General features: G+C 38.6%; 1 protein-coding gene across 3 annotated transcripts in view; it reads right to left on the reverse strand.

The window, feature by feature from the left end:
- The window catches only part of HGF (hepatocyte growth factor), a 62,313-nt gene that overhangs the window by 34,034 nt on the left and 14,253 nt on the right, over nucleotides 1-14,026 (reverse strand). For 2 of the 3 annotated variants that reach the window (XM_054188081.1, XM_054188083.1), the window contains exons 3-6: nucleotides 10,923-11,035; nucleotides 10,209-10,323; nucleotides 5,273-5,415; nucleotides 2,423-2,543 (exon numbers count right to left, since the gene is read on the reverse strand). In XM_054188081.1, the coding sequence (XP_054044056.1) occupies nucleotides 2,423-2,543; nucleotides 5,273-5,415; nucleotides 10,209-10,323; nucleotides 10,923-11,035 (492 nt within the window). The remainder of the gene's footprint in view (nucleotides 1-2,422; nucleotides 2,544-5,272; nucleotides 5,416-10,208; nucleotides 10,324-10,922; nucleotides 11,036-14,026) is intronic. The other variant, XM_054188082.1, reaches the window with a different exon arrangement.

The following is a 14,026-nucleotide window of genomic DNA, read 5'->3' on the forward strand; positions in this document are numbered from 1 at the left end:
TGAAAGCATTGTCCAACAGCAGGTAGATTGGAGCATTTGAAAAGGTTACTAATTTTACCTCTCTTTCTTCGTCATATGAATCCATAAATGAAAATAAGTCTAAATCTCTCCATCTAGTCCTTTTTGGTTTCCAGGTTATTCACATTACCCCTAGATGGTATAGTATAAGCCTCTCTAGAGATCGCTGCATTTTAATGGGTCATTTGTTCCAGACCTCCTCTCTTATTTTCAACTTAAATAAAAAACAAACAAACCAAAGCCCACAACATTTTTAAAAGCTAGCATAATCTAAAAGTAATTGTCATTACCTTTAGTGACCACTCCATGAAGTTAATTAACATCAGTGTATTAGAAATGTACTGGACCCCAGTTACTCTTCTGAAAGCCCACACAGATCAGGTCTGTCTGGATGGATTGCTTTATAATAAAAAAGCATTTTTATAACAGTCTAAAAACACTCAAGAAGACATTTTCTGAAGGATATCTTTAAAGATGAAAGATGATCATTCATGAGACTGCAGTTAATCTGAAAAGCCATTTTGCAAACAATCCAAAATTAACGGAAAACAGAAATTTCCTCCTGAGAGTAAAATCATTATTGTTTTTTACCCGGAGGTTCTATAAATGTTTCACTCCCAAGGAACAAAATTCTTTCTCTGACTTATTCTAGAATGCACAGCAAGTGCATGGCAAAAGTCAGAAACAGATTATCTTCACTCCCAGTTTGCTAATACAAGATATTTATTGTAGCAGAACTATGGGAGACCCTGCTATTATTCATGAAGCAGATCATCTGAGCCAAAAGGAAAAAGAGGTTATATAGAATCATAAAACCATAGAATGTGTTGGGTTGGAAAGGACCTTTAAAGGTCATCTAGGCCAACCCCCCTGCAGTAAGCAGGGCCGTCTTTAACTAGATCAGGTTGCTCAGAGCCTCATCAAGCCTGGCCTTGAATGTCTCCAGGGATGGGGCCTCCACCACCTCTCTGGGCAACCTGTGCCACTGTCTCACCACCCTCATTGTAAAGAACTTCTTCCTAATGTCTAATCTAAACCTACCCTGTTCTAGTTTAACACCTTTGCCTGTTGTCCTATTGCTACATGCCCTTGCAAACAGTCCCTCCCCAGCTTTCTTGTAGGCCCCCTTCAGGTACTGGAAGGCCTCTATAAGGTCTCCTTGGAGCCTTCTCTTCTCCAGGCTGAACAACCCCAACTCTGTCAGCCTGTCCTCATAGGAGATGTGCTCCAGCCCACTGGTCATTTTTGTGGCCCTCCTCTGGACCCGCTCCAACAGGTCCATATCACGTAAACTCCAAAAATACAGATCCTTAATGTTTTGCTGAATAATCAGGCTTTCTAAAATCTATCAGTACCTGTATTTCTGAGTATGAAAACAATGCTTTATTTAGTGGAACACTTCAACATATATAAAGATAATTTCAGTGGAAGGTCTCAATCATTCAGAGACTGTTGATCCTTGCAGTCTTCCTCTGGCAGTTTAAGTTTATTCAAACCACTTTATAAATGGAGTTAATCCAAAATACAGAGTAAAACTAAAATGAAACTTTAGTCCTGTTTAAAAGAAACACAAAGGCCCTCCTGTGTGGCCTAAACCACCACACAAAATCCTTCCAAAATGATGTATTATAGATGACCCTTTGCAGTCAGGTGAATTTCACCCTCTAGGAAAATCCCTAATGGGGATGAAATTTTTCTTGCTATTTCTGACTCATGTTTTGGTATTATCTATCTATGCCTAAATTAAAAAAAAAAAAGTCTAAAATATAAATCCATTTTCATGAAATGCTAAACAGAACGATGAATTCCTTTCCCAGGCTGAAAAAAAAACTTGTAGTAGGCAAACATTTTGGTCAAACAAATTGGATACTTAGACCTGATTCAACAGAAGATCATCTACAGCTTTAAAGCCGATCAATATTTTGAAAAAGGAGCATACTCTGACTTGACAATTTTGCAAGTTTAGATTCACTAATTGTGTTAAGAACTCTAAGAAAAATTTATGAAGTTTAATCATTATTTACTTTGTGACTACTTTAAGGTATTTTAAGCTGACCGAAGCTACATAACAACATATACAGAAACATTCAGAGGTCACTATTTTAATGTCAATGAAGCTAGGGAGGAAATTTTGATAAATTAATGCAGTGATGTACATCACTGCACTACGCAGCCATGGGATGTAGCCACAACTGCACAAAATAGCCTCTAGTCCCCATCCTGCATCTCCACCAGGACTGTAGCCAGCCTGCACACACCATGGACCAGAAGCCCAAGCAACTAAAACTGGTGAACTCCATAAATTTCAGTGCAGCTAATGCTGATTTTGTCCAACTGGTTCCAGAACATGTGTGATTTTCAAATTATAACCACATGGATTTACTTAAGGGGGAGGAGAGATTACCTCTCTGGACGAAATTTGTGCTTGTGTGGTCTCTGAAGATCCCAGCGCTGACACTCCTTGCCTGTCTCAGTGTGATCCATTGGCCCTCTGTAACTCTCTCCATTGCAGGTCATGCATTCCACTAGGAAAAAAAAATAGGTACTAGTCATTTATTATGCTGATGACTTGTAGCACATAAAAAAAAACTTAAAAACATTAAATCGTGTCCCTGCTGTTACAAATTGAAACCAACATAGAGAGGTATAAAAACGTAATATCTTTTAGTTAGGTTGGTATGGGAAACGTCCTTTGGAATAGAATTGCATCTCCTCTTTAGATCTAACCCAGATGCTTATATTTGGTATCACTTTACAGGACACTTACAGTTTTGAGGCAGGCAGGTGCGAGCTGCTAGAGGCATTCATGTTCCTACCAGATTTTTGAGTTTACCTATGGTTAGGTACAGAGGGAGACACACATCTAAGGGAGGAGTACTTTATAGAGGTGGTATTTTCAATTAACATTGATTATCCTAAATCACTCTAAGTCATAGTGTAACAACATCATAGAATCATAGAATCATAGAACCATTTAGATTGGAAAAAGACCCTTGGGATCATCGAGTCCAACCATCAACTCCACTCTACAACATTCTCCCCAACACCACATCCCCTAACACCACATTTAAACGACCCTTAAACACATTCAGGGATGGTGACTCCACCACCTCCCTGGGCAGCCTATTCCAGTATCTAACCACTCTTTCTGTGAAGATTTTTTTCCTAATGTCCAACCTAAACCTACCCTGCTGCAGCTTGAACCCATTCCCTCTTGTTCTATCCCTAATTACCTGTGAGAAGAGACCAGCACCAACCTTTCTACAACGTCCTTTTGAGTAGTTGTAGAGAGTGATGAGGTCTCCCCTCAGCCTCCTCTTCCTCAAACTAAACAGTCCCAGCTCCTTCAATCGCTCCTCATAAGATTTAGTCTCCAGGCCCTTCACCAGCTTCATTGCCCTCCTCTGCACTCGCTCCAGCACCTCGATATCTCTCTCGTATGGAGGTGCCCAGAACTGGACACAATACTCAAGGTGTGGCCTCACCAGTGCTGAGTACAGGGGGACAATCACCTCCCTCCTTCTGCTGGTCACACTATTTCTAATACAAGCCAGGATGCCATTGGCCCTCTTGGCCACCTGGGCACACTGCTGGCTCATGTTCAGCCGCTTGTCAATTAGAAGCCCCAGGTCCTTTTCTGCCAGGCAGCTCTCCAGCCACACTTCCCCAGGCCTGTAGCGATGCATGGGGTTGTTGTGGCCCAACTGCAGGACCCGACACTTGCCCTTGTTGAAGCACATTCCATTAGCATTGGCCCATCGGTCCAATCTATCCCAGTCTCTCTGTAGAGCCTCCCTATCCTCATGCAGATCAACACTCCCGCTTAGCTTCGTGTCATCTGCAAACTTGCTGATGATACACTCTATGTCCTTATCAAGGTCATCAATAAAGATGTTAAACAGAAATGGTCCCAACACCGAGCCCCGAAGAACACCACTTGTGACTGGACACCAGCTGAATTTAACTCCATTGACCACCAATAGAAGTCCATAATAACGGCTGAATCACAATTTCATGCAGCACAGTCTGTCTCTTTAAATTCCCAGCACTGTCAGCTACATATGATACTGTTTCTTTTCGATACTAATTCTTTTTGGCAGCTTAAACTGTGATACATTTTCAGCCCTGGTCTGGGAAAGTTTGCGGGTGGAGGGAGAGTTGGGCAAAAGCTACCAAAGGGATTTGAAATCACTGTTGAACAAAATATGCTTCATCATTTAGAATGAGAAGTCTTAAAATATAAAATAACTTCACCATAATTAACTATAGACACATTTCTCAAGTGCCCTCTAATTAGAGTAATTGTAACGAAGGATCACTTAGTAAATACTAATTTATGCAATTACAGATCTCACTCTTCAGTCAAAACATCCGCTACCAAAGTCTTCATCCTGCAGTGAGCTCCAGGTCTTATCCCATTTGAAACTCACTTAAATTGATCTTTAAATGTTAGCTTTTAATAGATTTTCAAGCTCCTTGTAAATCATTCTCTTCCTCCCTCCCTTCCTCCCGCTCCCTCCCTTTTCTCCCCCCACCACTGCACAGCTATTGCACATGACACATTGGCAGGAAAATTAAAGGCATCCTATCTTGAGAATTTAAATGGGTTGATTGACTGGAACTGAATTGCTTGATTAGCAAGATATAAGAGCTTAGTTTGGAGGTTAACAGAACTTAAAAGTCAACAAATGCACATGAAATGTCTTTTGAATTCTGTACCTTGAAAGTCAAATGGGATTGAATTTATAAAAAAACCCTTCTACTTATTTACAGTATTTATTCGAAAAACAAAATGCTTGCTTAGATTGAGCTTTCATCTTGTGATTCAATATCTATATTTTCATCAAAAACAAGAAGAAAAGTTGATTTTACCATGGAATAGCACTAGATGATTTTATCACTCAGTAATACTGAGATTGTTAATGGATTCACTATGGACTAGACAAGTGAAAAAAGGGTTGCATTTGTGCAATCAGCACAACTTCATTGTTCCAGCTCCTCCATGACCTGAAAAAAAGCTGTTGAGCCTGAAAACTTGTTTAAGTCTTCCAGAGTACTGGAAGATAACAAGATCTCCTCTTTCTCTAATAACTGCTTTTCTTGCTACATGAGTTATTCTTGCTGAGAAATCACCTATTCTTTCTCCAAAGTCCACGAGCAAGCATCACTGGAACTAGTGTTTCATTGTACCCGTTCTGTGTACCTGCTGTCAGGGGAGAAAAGGCAACTTTCCGCGTGAGCCATGCCGGGTTACCTTGTGAACAGAGGGGGATGTCGCAGACTTCATGGCGCGTCTCTGGACTGGTGGTGAAACACCACGGCCCTCCCTCTTCCCCTCGGGGGTTTCGGCAGTAGTTTTCCCGCAGGTCTTTACCCCGATAGCTCGAAGGCAAAAAGCTAGTTTTAAAATGACAATCATTACAGTATAAGAGCATGCAAACTTTGGTGTTAATCATACTATTTTTTACAAACAGTTAGAAACAATCACATTTCTGCTTCCTTCTCCCTCCACCCTGCCTACACAAATGCACACACCCAAATATCTGTCCATACACAAATACACATCTTCAGTCGGGATTACTCAATCGATGGCCTAAATCTGGGACAATTTGTCTAGCCCATAGCTTGCTCTAGCAAGTTTTACTCCCGTCCCTCAGGCGTCCGGAGCCAACTATCTGCTGCAGAGCCAGAGGCAGCAGCACAGTCCCTGCCAGCCCTCGCTGTGCTCTCCTTCATGAGCTCGGCACTGCTCACACAATGATGGAAGGGCTCTGGACAAGGGGGAAAACTGGTTTGGGTGCATAGGGGAAAAATTCATTGGGTCCATAGCCACGCCAGACCTGCCATTCACATGCATGTTGTGCAAATACAACAGGCCCGGCTGGGCTTTGCGTGCACCTACTACATAAAGGCCACAAGAAGAGACCCTTCTCATGGTCAGGCAGCGGCCAGAACTGGGCATCAGGAGTGTGTGAGCGTGACCAAGCGGTGTGACACACTGCGCTGAGAGGCTTTCACTGCCCGAAACCACCGACTGCTTTGCATTTCAGCATCAGAAATTTCCCCAGATCCCGCTTTAGCTGTCTTGCTTCGTGTTCTGCCACAAGCCCCACTGTTTTCACCTTAGGGTCTGCTACTTATAGACATCATCACTATCGTACAAATTAGGTCATTTAACAGTGACCTCACTGACTTAAACTGTGCTCTCCCTTTCATTATATGTTCTGCTTTTGCTGTAAGGGGCTATAAAATAACAAAACTCCTTAGGATTTTTCTCTTAGATTAGTGGTTCTCGGGCCAATGTTAAGCACTTTGTTCTTCTTTAGTGATTTAATAGAAATGTGAGTGAATACTCTATTTTTTGCCTAACACACATTTTCAGTATGAGACTTTGCTGTTCATGCTCCATCCATCTTTGTTCATGCTCCGCTCCATCCATGTAAACTCTCCAGGGTCAAGGAGTTGTGTTCTTAGCTGTCTGTAAAATTCTGTGCTTACCTCTAGAGAAACCCCCACATACACACTGACATATAGAGACATATGTAGGCATGTATACATACATATTTATACCTAAAAGTTATATAGATTCTTTTTCCCCAAAAACTAGGGAATCGGTAGTAAGCAATCCCCACAGTAAGAAGCCCAACCCCAGAGCTGGCTGCATTCAATGCTACTGCAAGAGCTCATGACCACACTCAGCCTGCACATTGCAGACGAACCCAGTGACACTTCACTGCCAGTTTCACTGCAGTGATGCTTGAACAGCAGCTAAATCTCTATAGTTAAAAACCACATCAAATTCAGAGTTATGCTCAATTCCATGAATATTAGTTTTGTTCTTGTTAATTGAAAAGTCGGGCAAAAGACAAAGGGGATGACATAAAACTTGTAATTCAACTTAATAAATCGATTTAATTTTTGAGCTTTCTAAGATTTGTTCCATTTTTTTTTTTTTCAGCATATTTAAATTCTGGTGGAAATACCACAAGTAAAGTGCACCTTTTATTCTGAAAATGCCCAATAGTTTATTTTGGGTGTTCGTTCAAGGCATTTTTTTTGGTTGTTTTTTTTGTTTTGTTTTGTTTTGTTTCGGTGTGTTTTGTGTTTTGTTTTTTTTTTTTAATCACCAAGGGAATTCAAACATATCTATATTCTAGTAGGAAAAAAAGGAATAAAATTTCATCTAACTTCTTTTAGCAGACTAGACACTTGCAGCTTAGGAAACTAAACTAAGCACTTGGGACAGTCTTTATACACAGACACTGATTTAATTTATATACAAAAGCAGACGAGAAATGTACGGTTCCTGCTGTCCTTGGCAAATTCTATGTTACAAATGAATAAATTAACAATTTTTAAAAAGAGAAAGAAAGAAAGAGGGAGAAACAAAAAGAAAATTCTGACATGTGACATTTTAATCATGTTTTATTCCCATTAATGAAATCTTTGAACTAACTGAAGTGGAAAATACCTCTGTTAATTGCATTGTGGTTCTAGTCAAGGCAATGTGGAAGCATTATTTAAAAGTGCTTTTCTTATTTTTAGTGCTTGAAGAGAATAATTTTTATGTCATTACTGCTGCCTATAGAATTATTGCTTCTGGTTTTCCTCTGTAGTCTTGTAATACAAATATCTCAATTTTATTTTTTTTTAGCTAAAGACAGCCCTGGGCAAACTTTACTGATGGGACATTGCAACCTGTGTATGTATTAATGTGGTATTTCAGTGCATATTAAAAATTTTTATTTAATTATCCTGCTGGAAAATCTTTCTGCTCAGAAATTACGGACATTAGAAAATATGGGGAAAAGGCATTTCAAATTATGTCAGGTATGTTGTCAGAAAATTAAAAAAGAAAAAAAAGTGTAAATGCATTAGAAACTCAAATGGGTCAGATAGATATACAAGTGGCTTCAACAGGTACTGAAGTAATATTCTTGAGGGAGGAAAAGATGAGATGCAGCAAAGACCCACCCAGAAATGGAAGATGGACTCACTCCTAAAGCTGTGTGCTGATTTAGTTCAACTATATTAGGTAAGGAAAAAAGAAGAAAGCCAAAAACTGAAGCCAATAAGGGTAATGGTAAAAACAGATTCAACCACAGCAACAGCCATGGAAACTAGCAAAAAGCCTGTGAAGTACCGGTCTACTCTTTTGACCATTTCCCTTTGAACCATTTTTGCATTGGCTTTGTCCATTTAGACAAAAAAAGCTCTTAAGAGCAAACAGAAAGATAGTCTTGTAATCCGTACTAGGATGGAGACAAAAATAATGGAACCCTGATTTCATCTGGGAGTCTCCAGGTTCTACTGGAATGCAAATAAATAAAAATATAATTTGTTAAATCTAAGCACAAGTTTAAAGCCTGAAGTTACTTCAGTTCTTTCTAGAAAGATAATGAAAAATCACTAAAGTACATTTCTCCCTTGAATATGAAATGGGATTTTTTTTTTTCCAATGGCACTTTGTGATAATCAGATGTTGAGAAAAACTGACCTAAAAATCTAAGCCTTTCATACTAATAAGTTCCAAACACACCACTACTGTCTGCTTCTTCCCATCTCCCTCATGTCTCTGATGATGAAATCATATTTTCTGATGTTGAAAAACAAAATTAGCATGCAGCCACCTCATTTATCCAGTGACCTTTTAAAAATTAAACTTATTGCACAAGACAGGAGAAAAGTCATTCTCATGAAATACATCACAGAAGAGTGGCTGTCCAAATGTATTAGATAAAGCTGTAGATGCTGTATATTTAAATGCAATTTAGTGGTAATATATACTATTCAGGCACTTTTCTTTCTTTAATTTTATAAAGTCATATGTATATTATTTAGAATAAATATTCATACTTGCTTAGGGTGTAATTATTGAGAATTCTTTCATTTCTAAAAAATGAAGATTGTACACTTTGAGGTGTTAAGTCTCAAGAGGTAATTCCTGTGGGAGCTGGTGGTATTTGTCACACATTCACAGTTTAGAGCGGGCCTAGTCCCACACTCAAAATCAGACACAGTACCATCTATATTATAAGCAGCCAAGTCCAGTCAAGTCCAAGCCCGAGGCTCAGCTTTGTAACACATCATAAGAAGAGAAAACCCAAATATCCTTTGCCTTTTAATGTTGTTCCAAGATATCATCTTGCATACTGGATAGATTTAGTCAGGACAGGACTGAGCAGTGCACATCCCAGTTCCTCACTAGCAGTCTCCAGCTTGGCACCTCCTAAAGAAAGTGCTGCTGCTGTGAGTCCAGAACAAAAGGCAGCAATGTGGATAGGAAGCTTATGGGTGAGAGGACACTCGTTTTGGCTCTTAGGGCTTCATTATCTAAATGGTTAAAGCCAATACAAAATGGTTCGAAGAGAAACAGTCAAAGAATAGACCAGTGCTTCATAGACCCTTTGCTAGTTTCCAGCAACATTTGTTGTGGTTGAATCTGTTTTTACCAGCAGTTTTTGTCTTTCTTCTCTTTTTCCTTAGCTAATATAGTTGAACTAAGTCTACCCTTAAGGTGTAGATATGGCCCCAGTTCCTCACTGTATCAGGTCTTAAACTCAAAACTTAAATGCCATTCCCGCTGCATCAGTCTTTTACTACTGCTCATGTGATCTGAAGGAAAGGATTTCAATAATCTGTTCTGTCCTTTCTATGTATTTGTTGCCTGGTCTAAGTGTTTTATAGAGTTTCACATTTTACAAATAATAGAGATTTAATAGTAACTATGCAAAATATAGTAACAATAATTATATACTGATCAAATAGATGGGCTAATGTTCCTATTATCCCTCACTTCCTAATAATATATTTTTTAAAATTACCCGTTTCCTGGGAGTCCAGCGATAAACTTCCAGACCCCAGACTGAAGTTATGCAGATGTTTTGTTTCTGCCAGTAGCTAAGAGATCAAAAGGACATAAACAGCTAAAAAAAGCTGTCACAGGGAAGGAAGGGATCCAGATACACAGGCTGGCATTAACAGAGACCTCTGGAGAAAGGCCAAGAAGGTAAGGTTTTTCTGAGACCTGGAGAGCGGCATCTCTTGGGGGAAAGGCGAGAATACACCTAAGAGATTTTGTTGTCTAAGGTCAGTTTTCTCATAAATTTTTTGTCTGCTAATAAGTCAAACCATTCTTTATGGAAGCTGTCTGAGCACTATTCCCATTGTCTCTGCTCATGAACTCTTACCTGTGCTCATGGGGGATCATTGAATTCCAAGCTTGACACTGGATACCACTTTTGGTAACAGATATCGTTCCTTTGTAATCTGCTCCTTTTCCAATGATACAATTTCTGACATAGTCTATTGCAAGAAAAGAGATGAAAATTAGGGTTTTGGTCAATGTATTTAAAATTAGAGTTCATCATCAGTTTTCACATAAAACAATATATTTCTGATAGCCTTTAACTACTTAACTACTAAAAATAATGTGTAATCGTCCACATACATTCTTGCCTCTTTTTCTTTCCAAAATATTGATCACTAGCTTCCCAAAGAAAGCTATTGAAAATGTTTCCAAAGTGTCTGATTGACCCAAAGTCCATGTCTGAGAACTTAAGTCCCCCACTAATTAATGAGGCAAATAAAAGCAATATTCTGTCAATAACAGTAACTCATACAACTGAGCTTTTAACTAGTAAACTGAAGTAGCAGCTCAGACTAGTGCATATGATGGTAGGCAAATACATAGGTTGGAAAACTGAACAAAAGCAAGTTTATACATGAACTTGCATGACAACAAAACCAGGATATTTGTAAATAAAACTGTGGATGCAGCTTTCAAAATGCATAAAACTGCCCCATACCCAGAATACTCTTACAGCCAAAAAGTCACTGACTGACCTCAGCTTTTTTTCCCCCTCCATAGCTGGAAAAACAAAATCAGTAAATAAATCAGTTACCCTTCTTTTCATACAGATCAAACGCATGGTCTTGCTTCTTTCTCACACCATTTGTCAAGCTGTTGAAGGATAACCAATGGCACCGTTTTGTAACTCTGTCATAAGCAAAGGCCCTGCAAAGAAAATCTGGATGAGAAAAAAAATCTCTGTGTGGTTTATAATAATGAAACATGGCTTGCCAAGGAGCATGCAATGACATCAGATTTATTTTTACTGGGAAAGTCAGAGAAACAGCCCAAATTAGTGTTTAAACCCACAACTGTGCTGACAAGAACAAAGAAACAAAGAAATTAAATTGATGTGGCCATTACATTAAATACCAGCTTGGTTGTTCACACTAATCTAAGAGTTCCCTTGTCATTAAAGATCTTTATTTTAAAAGTGAGATGAATGTGACTGAGACAGCATTTGTGTCCCCAGTTGTGCTGTTTTCTGGAAAAAAAAAAAAAAAAAGAAAAAAGAAGACTCTAAACCATCTTCTTTGCCGTCCTTACAATATATCTCTGAAATAGTTAAGTATATCACACTGATGGCTTGAGGAAAATTCAGGAGCAAGGAGCCTGTTTCTTGCCTAGAACAACAGAGCTTTTTAAAAACAAGATTATTTTTATTTTTATGAATAATCTAAGCTGTGATAGTGTACCTACAGCATGTCCTTGCTTTGCTTTTGTTTACTTTTTTTCTTTTATTTTTAACTGCTTTCAAGGCTAGGGTACAATGTGTGCTGAATTGAGTGGATTTTGAGGGGGGAAAGAAACACAAACAGAAATCAGAAGGGAAAAACATTTTCTTTCAATATTTTAAATGAAATCTGCACATCTTTTTCTCCTAGCATCCTTCTGAAAGGAAATTCCATAAGTGTAGGTTAAATATTTTAAAGGATTTTAAACACACAGTTGACTGCCTGGGTGGGGGCAGTAGTTACTACAAAAAAAAAAAAACCAAACACCAACAACAAAAACAAAAAAAAACTGTTTCTTTTTTTCCCTTAATTTCTCATTAGCACCAAATAACTAATCACTGACATGATACTATTTTCTCTAGCCCACCACAAAGTCTACATTTCTGTCAGTCATCCCAAACTTTCTAAGGTATTTTATTCTGACCTGAGAAGGCATTTTAACACTACTTGATAATATCCAAAAGAACACACAGGTTTCCTGCACTTCATCCGTACTTTGGCTGTGCCATATTCCTGAGCAGTACGTCCCCCAACTCAAAGCTCTTTGATCTTCATTTAATTCCCCTCTCACCATAGAAGTTTTTCTGTGTGAGATCTTGCTGGCTTCAGTTAAAAATATTACAAGATCCTATCCAACCTCCCCACTCTTCTCTCTTTCAAACATCCTCTTCATTATCATTTCCATCACCAAACAGATTTTTCGTCCAACTGCTCTCTCTACTCTGTTGACTCCAAATGTTTCCAACCTGCTAACCTTCATCCTTCTGCCCTTGTTCAGCCTTCTGTTCTCTCCTGGCGAGTTCTCAAATATGAGCGTATCCAAGTGCCTCTAACTCCATCTTCACAAAAATATCCTTGACCTTTCCTGCCTTTCCAATTACATTCTCCTTTCCCCTCCTCCCTCCTAAAGCGGGAATGCAGAATGCACTGTTTACAAACATTTCTTTCACTTTTTGCCTTTCAGTTGCCTTTTGGTTTCTTTCCAGTTTGTCTTCAGCCACTTCTGCACATAAAAGTTTCTAACAATCTTTTCTTGGACCCAAAACTGGAGGGTTTTTACACTTCCAAAGTCAACATATTGAAGCAAATTCTTGGACTTTCTTATACTGATACTGCCGATCACAACCTTTTTTGTTGTTGCTATTTGTACTGAGATAGTCAGTAGGTTCTCTGATACTGGAATCCCGTGGTCTATACTGGAATCCCTTTCTGTAAATACAAAGACACTCCAGAAATTAAGCAGATAACAAAGGGTAAGACAGGCACAGCTTTGTAGGTAAGGAAGTGACATGTCTGCAAAAGTCATCTGCACAGCCAATAAAATAGTAACTATATAATCTTTTTCTCGTCCATAAGAAATGTAGTGAGACAGCTGCAAGGATGACTGAAGGAAAACAGTGGGAGTAATAGACTGCAAATGGTGGTGAAACAAAGGAATAAGAACAGTCTAGCAGCAGGTTAATAAAGCTGATAGGGAAGGCTGAAAATGATGTACAGAGAGTTATGAAGTCAAAAGAACAAGGTAAGCAAATCTAAGGAGTATTTTGAGGGGGGATTTTAGGAATAGTGTTATGAAGAAGAAACAAATCTTGATAAGGACCATGCAACTCAGTTGGAAATGATCAAGATCTGTGAAAACATGATAGCAAGGGAAAAGAGGAAAGGTCCATTCTAAGACATTCTAGGAAGTGACATATATTAGCTCCAACAAAAAGGTGTCAGAGTTAAAAACAGCAAGGATTAATGATTATCAAATATAATGCTCACAATTTACTTGCAAGTGATACAGAAACTTATCATAAATAAATCAAAAGTTTCCTTCTTTTTTTTTTTTTTTCTTCTCCCCCGAAAATAATGAGTGGCTGATCCTTTTATAAGTGTGTAGTGCCTGGAATCTGCTACTTTACCACTTTCTGGAAGAAAAGAAACCCAACCCTCTTCCTGCTGGTGTACCTCACGGGGTACATACCCAGAGGCTGCTGCTACCAGTGCTATTGTCACAATTATGTTACAAAGTATTTCCATTTTATTTGATCTTAATACTTAAAAAAAATCGAGTTTGCGTCCAGAGAAGAAAACATCAGTGCCATGACCCGAGTGATGGAGAACTACTGCATGGATGTGAAGCATCAGAATCAAGCCATGAAAATGTCAATAAACAAAGGAAAATCTAAGTCTGTATTTCAAGTATTTAAAATGTCATTCTGTTTTACTACTTTTGTTATTTTAGAATGCTCCCACAGCAACCAGTAAACTAATTGGTTTTAATTTAAGTTGGCAACAAATTTCACCTTGTAGTAACCATATGCTGGTATGAAGTTAAAGACTGAGGATCCTAGGAATAAAAGGGAAACATTAGTAATCACTGATTCCTTTAAAAGGGAACACATGTCAAATACATGTTTACAGTAGCATCAAAGAA

This window comes from Rissa tridactyla, chromosome 1 (genome assembly GCF_028500815.1).
Source record: "Rissa tridactyla isolate bRisTri1 chromosome 1, bRisTri1.patW.cur.20221130, whole genome shotgun sequence".
NCBI classification, from domain to species: domain Eukaryota; kingdom Metazoa; phylum Chordata; class Aves; order Charadriiformes; family Laridae; genus Rissa; species Rissa tridactyla.